We start from the raw sequence: 11,607 nt of genomic DNA on the forward strand, positions 1-11,607 counted from the left end.
CTCTTCTGCGCATGCGCAGATTGTTTTTGATGGTGTCTGGGCAGGTGGGCGGAGCCTCCCACTGCTGCCGCTACCGGTTCGGCTGAACTGGGCTGAACCGGGAGCAATCCACCACTGCTTTATAAAGTACTCAAAAGCCTCCCCTTCAGAGCTACAATTGAGACCCCGGTTCTCTTTGTAAAAAAAAATAACTTTATTATTTATTATTATTTATTATTTATTTATTTATTTTATTAGATTTCTAGACCGCCCTTCTCCCGAAGGACTCAGGGCGGTGTACAGCCAAGATAAAAATAAACAGTGTACAATTAAAAATAAATTAAAAAACTTATTATACAGTTAGGCTGATAAATTAAAATATATAATCTAAAAAAAAAACCCAATTTAAAACTTAAATAACAATTAAATTTAAAATCTAAACAATTTAAGAAAGCCCCACGCGAACAAACAAATATGTTTTCAGTTCGCGGCGAAAGGTCCGAAGGTCAGATATTTGGCGTAAACCGGGGGGGGAAGTTTGTTCCAGAGGGTAGGAGCCCCCACAGAGAAGGATTTTCCCCTGGGGGCCGCCAGCCAACATTGCTTGGTGGACAGCACCCTGAGAAGACCCTCTCTGTGTGAGCGTACGGGTCGGTGGGAGGCATGAGGTAACAGCAGGCGGTCCCGTAAGTACCCAGGCCCCAAGCTATAAATATTAAACTTATTGAAGTACAGGTTGTCCTCAATTTACGGCCACACCACAACCAAGCCCAAAATTTATGTCACTAGGTGAGAAATTTCTTAATTTGAGAAATTGTCACAAAAAACGAGCAACGAAGATGATTAGGGGACTGGAGGCTAAAACATATGAAGAACAGTTGCAGGAACTGGGTATGTCTAGTTTAGTGAAAAGAAGGACTAGGGGAGACATGATAGCATATTCCAATATCTCAGGGGCTGCCACAAAGAAGAGGGAGTCAAACTATTCTCCAAAGCACCTGAAGGCAGCAAAAGAAGTAAGGGATGGAAACTAATCAAGGAGAGAAGCAACTTAGAACTAAGGAGAAATTTCCCGACAGTTAGAACAATTAATAAGTGGAACGACTTGCCTCCAGAAGTTGTGAATGCTCCAACGCTGGAAATTTTTAAGAAAATGTTAGATAACCATTTGTCTGAAATGGTGTAGGGTTTCCTGCCTGGGCAGGGGGTTGGACTAGAAGACCTCCAAGGTCCCTTCCAATTCTGATATTATTATTATTATTATTATAAATTGAGTTTTGCAACTTTTCCCGCCAGCACATTTGTTGAGTGAATCACTGCAATTCTTAACTTAGTCACGCGGTCGTTAAGCGAATCCGGCTTCTCCCGTTGACTTGGCTGATCAGAAAGTCGCAAAAGGGGATCACGTGACCCTGGGAGGCTTGCAACCGTCATAAATACGAGTCAGCTGCCAAGGGTCCGAATTTTGAGAACGTGACCGTGGGGATGCTTAGAACGGTCGTAAGTGTGAAAACTGGCCTTAGGTCATATCTTTCAGTGCTGTTGTAACTTCGAACAGTCACTAAATGAACTGTCGTAAGTCGAGGACTACCTGTGTAAAATACAAATGAAAGGGGGAAAATGAGGAAGGGACAAGGGGAGAGAGAGAGAGAGAGAGAGAGAAGGGGGAAAAAGAAAGCAAAGCTTTGCCTTCCAACTGGTTTTAGTGCAGTAGAATAAAACTTTTTACTTGTATGTGCTTGATACAGGTAGCCCTCCAATTGTGACCACTCATTTAGTGACCATTTGAAGTTGCAACAGCAATGGAAAAAGTGACATGTGATCATTGTTCACACTTACAACCACGGCAGCCTCCCCAGGGTCACATGATCAAAATTCAGAGGCTTGGCGACTGACTCATGTTTATGACGGTCGCAGTGTCCTGGGGTCCTGTGACCTCCTTTTGCGACCTTCTGACCAGCAAAGTCAATGGGGAAGCCGGATTCACTTAACAACTGTGTGACTGACTTAACGACGGCTGTAAGATGGGTTGTAAAAATGGGGCAAAACTCACTTTTTTTTTTTTTTTTTACATTTATACCCCGCCCTTCTCCGAAGACTCAGGGCGGCTTACAGTATATAAGGCAATAGTCTCATTCTATTTCTATATTTACAAAGTCAACTTATTGCCCCCGCAACAATCTGGGTCCTCATTTTACCTACCTTATAAAGGATGGAAGGCTGAGTCAACCTTGGGCCTGGTGGGACTTGAACCTGCAGTAATTGCAGGCTATTGTGTTCTAATAACAGGCTCCTTACAGCCTGAGCTATTCCAGCCCTTAACAACTGTCTCGTTTAGCCACAGAAATTTGGACTCAGTTGCGGTTGTAATCCGAGGACTATCTATAGAATAAAATAATAATATTATAGCCTCAACTTTCCACCTTTAGGTCATTGAATTTGATACCCCTGCATCAGGGTTCAAAAAAAAAAAAAGAAAGAGAAACTCATCTAATCAGCAAAACCCAAAGTCAACATTTCGTTTTTCTTTTCCTCTCAAGTGCAGAATCCAGATTGAGCCCCCCACCCCACCCCGGTTCTACCGAAATGAAGAATCAGCCCTTCCATCGTCGAGGGAAAGGAGAACAGCTGGAGAAGGAGCAGGAACCCAGCCAGATGCCTCCAACACCCTCACCGTTTCATCGTGTGGCGTGTCCCTTACTCACAATGGGTTTGTTTCTAATAATGGTAGCATTGGGGCGTTCCTATGTCGCTCTTTTCCAGCCGACAGACAGAATGAAGATTGAGACGTTGGAGTTACGAAAGGATGGGTTCACCATCAAGAAGAACCAGGATGGAGACGTCATCTTCAGATTGACCTTCCAATCTGGTGTCCTTGACCTGAAGTCCTGCTTCCAGGAAACAGACCTGTTGACTTGTTCCAGGACAGATAAAAGAAAGATTCGTTTCATAATCAGAGCAATTAAAAAACCAAAGAGGTCGGTGAGCTGTTACTCCATCACCTGGGAAGAGTTTCTAGCAGACACGGTGGTGGACCACAAAATGTTCTGGGGAGATGCCTCCTGGTATGGAGGCTACGAGATGAGTGTCCAGCATTGGCCAATCAAGTTGCCAGGATACCAGGAACCTATGCCTTACGTGACCAGCGATGTCTATTCTTTTCGGAACAACTTCGGAGGTGTCCTGGAGAGATATTGGTTGTCCTCCAAAGCAGTAGCTGTCAAGATCAATGACTCAGTTCCTTTCCATCTTGGCTTCAACGCCACGGAACCGTCTCTTGTTTTCCAAGCCAAGTACAAGGATTCTCCATATGGTTCTTTGCCGGAGAATCAAGCTTTTCCACGGTTATTGTACCATGTCTGCACGGCTCCCGACGTGACTTCCACCCATAAATACATGTCACAGAATTATTTCAGGAAACCTCTGAAAATCCCCTCAGAACAGATGTTCAGGTTCCCAATCTGGTCCACCTGGGCCCTTTACAAAAAAGAGATCGATCAAACGAAAGTTCAGGAATTCGCCCAAATGATCCTGAAACACGGATTTAAAGCCAGCCATATTGAAATCGATGACATGTACACGCAGAATTACGGCGACTTTGACTTCGACGTCTTGAAGTTCCCTCGCGCAGCAGAAATGTTTGAAACGCTTAAGAAGGACGGGTTTAACGTTACGGTTTGGATCCACCCGTTTGTCCACGAGAAATCACCAAACTTCAAGGAAGGAATCGAGAAACGTTTTTTTGTCATGCAACGAAACGAGGGATCCCCTGCCATGGTGAAGTGGTGGAATGGGATTGGTGCCATTTTGGATTTCACCAACCCTTCGGTCAGAGATTGGTTTCACGCCCACTTAAAGGAACTTGGCTTAAAATACGGCATCTCCTCCTTCAAATTTGATGCCGGAGAGACCAGCTACCTCCCCAAAGGGTTCACCACCTTCCAACCTCTTCTGGATCCCAGCACCTGGTCCAGGTATTACACAGAAATGGCCGTTCCATTTTATGAGCTTGCAGAAGTTCGCGTGGGTTACCAGACTCAACACATCCCGTGTTTCGTTCGCATTATTGACCGGGATTCAATATGGGGATACGAACTTGGGCTACAATCCATAATTCCCACAGTTTTAAGCCTTGGCCTTCTGGGATACCATTTCATCCTACCCGATATGATCGGTGGAAATTTTATTCCAGATAAAACCAATGGGGCTCTGGAAATCCCCGACCGGGAACTCTACATCCGTTGGCTGGAGTTGTCCGCCTTCATGCCGTCCATGCAGTTCTCCATCCCGCCTTGGCTCTACGATAAGGAGGTCATCGAAATCGCCCTGAAGTTCACTAAGCTTCACGAGTCCTTGGTGGCCCCTCTCTTGCTGGAACTGGCCGGGGAGATCACCAACACCGGGGATCCCATCATACGGCCGATCTGGTGGGTCTCTCCCGGGGACGAGTCTGCTCACAAGATCGATTCCCAGTTTCTCATTGGGGACACTTTGATGGTGGCCCCGGTCTTGGAGATGAGGAAACAGGAACGGGACATCTACATCCCGGCGGGCAAATGGCAGAGTTACAAAGGAGAGCTGTTTGAGAAGACTCCCACCTTGATCACGGACTACCCCGTGGATCTGGATGAAGTGGCTTATTTCTTTTTGGATCCTTAAATCACTCCAGGCCAATCTGTCCCAAAGATGTTTTTTCAGGAGGCAATTGGACTTTCTAGTTGTTTCTTTTGAAGACATTTCGCTTCTCATCTGAGAAGCTTCTTCAGCTCTGACTGGAAGGTGGGAAATGGAAGCATTTATACTCCTTGCAGACAGCTGGTCATTTGCATCCTTTTAGAAGGTCCTTGAGGCCACTTGGAGGTTTGTCTGTGTCCTCGGGGTCACCTGAGTGGTCCAAATGATTCCTGTTAGTCTGCAATTTTTCCTCTGGAAATCCATTCCTACTCCCAGACCATTCCAAGGGTCTTCATCCCAAATTGCATAGCTAAAATTCTGTAGAGATTCTCAGTCCTCCAGGTCATGGTTGTCCCAAAGGTGCTTTTTTCTGGAGGCAACTGGACTTTCTTCCTTACATTCCCCACTATCTTGTCAGAGCTGAAGAAGCTTCTTGGATGAGAAGCGAAGCATCTTCAAGCCAAAAAAACCAGAAAGTCCAGTTTCCTCCTGAGAAAGCACCTTTGGGACAACCATGACCTGGATGGCTGAGAATCTCTACCAACTTTCTCCAGGCCAAAATAGATTGAAATTCTCTTAGAATCATGGTATTGGAAGAAGGCATGTCATTCAATCTTCCGATGACATGGACTTAACTCAAAATGTTTATTTTTAGATGCCGAATGATTTTTTTTGCTGGCAATTATTTTTCTCAACACATGGCAAATGCCCTTCTGGTGCGTCTTTTCATTCTGCTGCTGAATGGGGAAGAATTGTTATCTTAGCACAGCAGATGGGACAACCAAGACCAGGGTGACTAATCAGGGAACAGGTAACAAGGAGAGAAGGACAAATGAATGTCATGAGACCTTCATCTCAACTTCTTCTCCGGGAATATTTTGGATTTTTTTTTTCCCCAGGGAGGCATTAGGTCTCTAGGTCAGGGGTCTCCAACCTTGGTCCCTTTAAGACTTGTGGACTTCAACTCCCAGAGTCCCTCAGCTAGCAAAGTCCACAAGTCTTAAAGAGACCAAGGTTGGAGACCCCTGCTCTAGGTAACCTCATCAGGCTAAAAGGAGGCGGTGTTTGCCCTCTGTTTATGTACCAGTGGCTTACCCTGGCGGGAGGGTTAGTAAGTACTTTCTTGATTACTCTGTTGTTTACTGCTTGGTGGTTGATCTGTTATTAAGATAGTTATATAATAGATAGATAGATAGATAGATAGATAGATAGATAGATAGATAGATAGATAGATAGATAGATGATAGATAGATATTTGATAGATGGATGGATGATATATGGAGAGAGAAATGAGATTGGTATATAGATATATGAGAGAGTGAGAGCGAGTGATGAAAGATGATAAATAGAACAGATAGATAAATAGATAGATGATAGAGAGATAGAGAGATAGAGAGATAGAGAGATAGAGAGATGATAGAGAGATGAGATTGATAGATACATAGATGATAGATGAAAGATGATAGATAGATAGATAGATAGATAGATAGATAGATAGATGATAGATAGATATTTGATAGATGGATGGATGATATATGGAGAGAGAAATGAGATTGGTATATAGATATATGAGAGAGTGAGAGCGAGTGATGAAAGATGATAAATAGAACAGATAGATAAATAGATAGATGATAGAGATAGAGAGATAGAGAGATAGAGAGATGATAGAGAGATGAGATTGATAGATACATAGATGAGAGATGAAAGATGATAGATAGATAGATAGATAGATAGATAGATAGATAGATAGATAGATAGATAGATAGATGGATGGATGATAGCGAGAGAGAGATCTGTATGGAGAGAGATGAGATTGGTATATAGATAGATATATGAAAGAGAGAGCACGATGAAAGATAATAAATAGGATAGATAGATAGATAGATAGATAGATAGATAGATAGATAGATAGATAGATAGATATTTGATAGATAGATGGATGATATATGGAGAGAGAAATGAGATTGGTATATAGATATATGAGAGAGTGAGAGCGAGCGATGAAAGATGATAAATAGAACAGATAGATAGATAGATGATAGATAGATAGATAGATAGATAGATAGATAAATAGATAGATAGATATGATTGATAGGTAGGTGTGAGATGAAAGACAGATGAGAGAGAGAGCGATGAAAGATGATAGATAGAACATAGATAGATAGAAAGATAGAGAGATGAGATTGATAGATACATAGATGAGAGATGATAGATAGATAGATAGATGAGAGAGAGAGAGAGAGATCTGTATGGGGAGAGAGATGAGATTGGTATATAGATAGATATATGAGAGAGCGAGAGCGATGAAAGATAATAAATAGGATAGATAGATAGATAGGTGGAGAGATGGAGAGATGAAATGAATGAAGCCGAGGTGGCGCAGTGGTTAAGTGTGCAGTACTGCAGGCTACTTCAGCTGACTGCTAGCTGCAGTTCGGCAGTTCAAATCTCACCGGCTCAAGGTTGATTCAGCCTTCCCTCCTTCTGAGGTGGGTAAAATGAGGACCCAGATTGTTGGGGGCAAAGGGCTGACTCTGTAAACCACTTAGAGAGGGCTGTAAAAAGCACTATGAAGTGATATATAAGTCTAAGTGCAAAAGATAGGTACCGTATATACTCGAATATAAGCCGATCCGAGTATAAGCCGAGGTCCCCAATTTTACCCCAAAAACTGGGGTAAACTGGGGACTCGAGTATAAGCCGAGGGTGGGAAATGAGGCACCTACGGTTGAAACCCTCCTCCCTCAGCTGAGAAGGCTGGCGGCTCCCCGCCCGCCTCTCACTGCACCGGCAGGGCTTCCGTCCGGTAAAATGTGAAAAAGAAAAAAAACTGAGTATAAGCCGTATATACTCGAGTATAAGCCGAGGGGCTTAAAAAAAAACAACTCGAGTATAAGCCGTATAGACCCGAGTATAAGCCGAGGGGACGTTTTCCAGCACAAAAAATGTCCTGAAAAACTCGGCTTATACTCGAGTATATACGGTAGGTAGGCAGATAGATGGATAGATGGATAGATAGATAGATGGATGAGAAATGAAAGATAGCGAGAGGGAGATGAGATCAATAGGTAGATGAAAGATAGATGAGAGGGAGGGAGGAAGAGAGAGATTGATTGATATCAATAGAAGTGAATATTTGTAGCAGAGTTAAACTGTGGGGTCCTTGTTGCTCTCCGAGCTTGGTTCTTGTCTTGGAGATGTTTCATGACCCAACTAGGTAACATCATCAGTACTCAAAGGGAGGAGGGTTGGGAGGAGGAGGAGATCTGTGAGGTCCTTGGTGCTCGTTGAGCTTCATTGTATTCTTGAAGACATTTCATTACCCAACTAGGTAACATCATCAGGAGAAGAAGGAGGCCTGTGGAGTCCTTGGTGGTTTCTGAACTTCATTGTTTTCTTGCAAATGTTTCATCACATAATATCAATTGAGGTGCCTTCATATAGATGAAAAAGAAAACTTTTTGATGATGCTCAAAGTTTGAACCATTATCTTACAATATTTCAGGCCCCAGCTCAAAACAATTATATTACTTTAATGGATAATTATTGCACGACTATTTTCCATTGTTTGTATGATTGTTCACTTTATTGGTTTATTGCAGCGGTTCTCAACTTGTGGGTCGGGACCCCGTTGGGGGTCAAATGACGATTTGCCAGGGGTCGCTTAAGACCATCAAAAATATGGGAAGTATACTTGCGAGTTGAAGAATCGCGCTCCAATGGTTGAATTCACAAGCCAGCTGCAGGCTCTTCAAATCGCTAGCCGAATTTGGCTTCAGGCGTGATGAATTAAAAAAAGAGAGAAATCTTTGCTCTGATGTCTCCCTCTCAAGCCAGCTGCAATCACTCCCAATCGCTAGCCTAATCTGGCTTCAGGCGCCATAAACTTAATAGGAGAGGAGTCTCTGCTTTAACGCCTCCGTCCTCAAGGCAATCGCAAGCAGTTCAGATCGCTAGCCAATACGGCTTCAGGCGCGATAAATTCAAAACAAAAATAATTTTACGGTTGGGGGTCGCCACATCGTGGGGAATTGTATTAAAGGGGTCGCAGCACTATAAAGGTTGAGAACCACTGTTTTATTGGGACCTTCCTTTTTATATATGCACCTTCACCGTATCCATTTGAATGGAAGCCAGATCTGTAATTTTGAAAAATAGCAATAAATATGAAACATCCCCAAGAAAAGTTTTGGGATGTAGCTTATATTGCTAGAGACAGAGGGGTTTTTGGGGGGTTCCAGACCTCTGAATTTTTTACTTTCCATGAGAACGTAGAAGAAAATGTGGAATTACATTTGCGGTTCAAAGAACAGATTGAACACAAAACAAAAATGTGAAGAGGGCCAGGAATCTTGTTTCCCCATCTGGAAATCTGGTTCCCAACTATACGTTGTATTAAAAATATTAACTAATATTTTAATGGAGAGATTATTCTCATAGGGACCCTCAACTAGGGCCCACGCCTTACAATCTCTTCTAAAATGGGTGTGTTATGTGTTCAACCGTCTGCAATTTTGGGGAAGAATGGAATATAAATGCTTAGGATGTTCACACAATATTCAAAGTTACCCTAAAATGCCTTTATACGTTTGTGGTCAACATGTTTGTTTATTTATTTATTTATTTATTTATTTATTTATTTATTTATTTATTTATTTATTTTTGTCACAACAGTATATACAATCATCAACATAAAAATAACTCATCATGAGAGAAAAGTATATATAAGTAAAAGTATAAGTAAAAGTATGCATATAATATTATAATGAAGAGAACAATAGGACAGGAACGGTAGGCACTTTTGTGCTCTTATGCACGCCCCTTATAGTCCTCTTAGGAATGGGGTGAGGTCAATAGTAGACAGTTTTGGTTGAAGCTTTGGGGATTTTGGGAAGAGACCACAGAGTCAGGTAGTGAGTTCCAAGCGTTAACAACTCTGTTACAAAAGTCATATTTTCTGCAATCAAGTTTGAAGCGGTTGACATTAAGTTTGAATCTATTGTTTGCTCTTGTATTGTTGCGATTGAAGCTGAAGTAGTCTTTTACAGGAAGGATATTACAATAGATAATTCTGTGTGTTAAACACAGATCATGTCGGAGTCGGCGGAGTTCTAAGTTTTCTAAACCCAGAATTTCAAGCCTGGTGGTATAAGGTATTTTGTTGATTTCGAAGGAGCGAAGAACTCTTCTAGTAAAATATTTCTGGACGCGTTCGATAATGTTAATGTCAGAGATGTGGTATGGGTTCCAGACGGATGAGCTGTATTCAAGAATAGGTCTGGCAAATGTTTTGTATGCTCTGGTTAGTAGTGTAGAGTTTTTGGAAAAGAAGCTACGTAAAATTAAGTTTACAACTCTTAAAGCTTTTTTTGCTCTAATAAAAATAATTCTAATTTAATAATAATATATCATCATTATTATTATTAATATTACAATAATCTAATAATAAAAATAATTCTAATTTAGAATGTTGTCTAAAGCATCCCATCAGCGAAGACTTTATTTACTGGTTTGTCACAACAAATAGGGTAAACGCTGCCATTATGGTTTTATTATTTGATCCCAATACAGATTGTCCTTGATTTGGTTGCTTAGAGGAATAACAGAATTGGAAGGGACCTTGGAGGTCTTCTAGTCCAACCCTCTGCTCAAGCAGGAGACTCTATGCCATTTCAAATAAATGGTTGTCCAATCTCTTCTTTAAAACCTCCAATATTGGAGCACCTACAACTTCTGATGGCAAGTTTAATTGTTCTGTCAGGAAATTTCTCCTTAGTTCTAGGTTGCTTCTCCCCTTAATTAGTTTCCATCCATTGCTTCTTGTCCTGCCCTCAGGTGCTTTGGAGAATAAGTTGACCCCCTCCTCTTTGTGGCAGCCCCTCAAATACTGGAAGAGTGCTATCATCTGCCCCCTAGTCCTTCTTTTCTCTAGATTCGCCATGTCCAAATCCTGCAACCGTTCATGTTTTAGTCTCCAGGCCTTTAATCATCTTAGTTGCTCTTCTCTGCACCCTTTCTAGAGTCTCAAGATCTATTTTACATTGTGGAGAAAAAAACTGGATGCAGTATTCCAAGTGTGGTCTTATCAAGGCATTATAAAGCGGTATTAACATTTTGCGTGATCTTAATTCTATCCCTCTGTTGATGCAGCCCAGAACTGTGTTGGCTTTTTTGGCTGCTGCTGCACACGGCTGGCTCATATTTAAATGGTTGTCCATTAGGACTCCAAGATCCCTCTCACAGTTACTGCTATTGAACCAGGTTTACCTAATATGTACCTGTACATTTGATTTTTCTTCCCTAAGTGTTAAACTTTATTTTTCTCTATATCGAATTTCATTTTGTTAGATAGGGCCCAATATTCAAGTCTGTCAAGATCCTTCTGTAACTTGAGCCTATCTTCCGGAGTCTTGGCTATTCCTGCCAGCTTGGTATCATCTGTAAATTTGATGAGTTCCCCATCTATCCCCTCGTCCAAGTCATTGATGAAGATGTTGAAGAGTACTGGGCCTAAAACAGAGCCTTGGGGTACTCCACTGCATACTTCCCTCCATGTGGATGTAGTTCCGTTGAGGACTACACGTTGAGTGCGGTTGGTAAGCCAGTTACGAATCCATCTGGTGGTGCTGCTCTCTAACCCACATTTTTCTATCTTATCAAATAGTAGATTATGGTCAACTTTTATCAAATTAATTTTGTGTGTCCAAATTTCTGGAAAGGCTCAAGTTGGGGAAAATTCATTTCATAGTTTACAAACTGATCCCCTTCGGTCCAAATTAAACAACAATTGACAAGCTATGATAGGTTCACCATACAAACTGATTAGCAAGGATATGGGGAAGTTGCTGATGTTTAATATTAAAAAGAAGAGGTTTATTTCTTTCCTCAATGTCATTATTTCAATTTTTCCCCTCATTTTTATCCCAGTTCCAAAAGGAATCAGACCAGACAGCA

The 11,607-nt window shown here is 41.8% G+C and overlaps 1 protein-coding gene across 1 annotated transcript in view; it reads left to right on the forward strand.

Annotated features, from left to right (window-relative positions):
• LOC131192633 (myogenesis-regulating glycosidase-like) overlaps nucleotides 1-5,093 on the forward strand; it is a 5,862-nt gene extending 769 nt beyond the window's left edge. The window contains exon 2 of the mRNA XM_058171961.1: nucleotides 2,520-5,093. Within this exon, the coding sequence (XP_058027944.1) occupies nucleotides 2,566-4,638 (2,073 nt within the window). The 5' untranslated portion in view covers nucleotides 2,520-2,565 and the 3' untranslated portion in view covers nucleotides 4,639-5,093. The remainder of the gene's footprint in view (nucleotides 1-2,519) is intronic.
• The last annotated feature ends 6,514 nt before the right edge of the window (nucleotides 5,094-11,607 follow it).

The sequence above is a fragment of the Ahaetulla prasina genome, chromosome 2 (genome assembly GCF_028640845.1).
Source record: "Ahaetulla prasina isolate Xishuangbanna chromosome 2, ASM2864084v1, whole genome shotgun sequence".
NCBI classification, from domain to species: domain Eukaryota; kingdom Metazoa; phylum Chordata; class Lepidosauria; order Squamata; family Colubridae; genus Ahaetulla; species Ahaetulla prasina.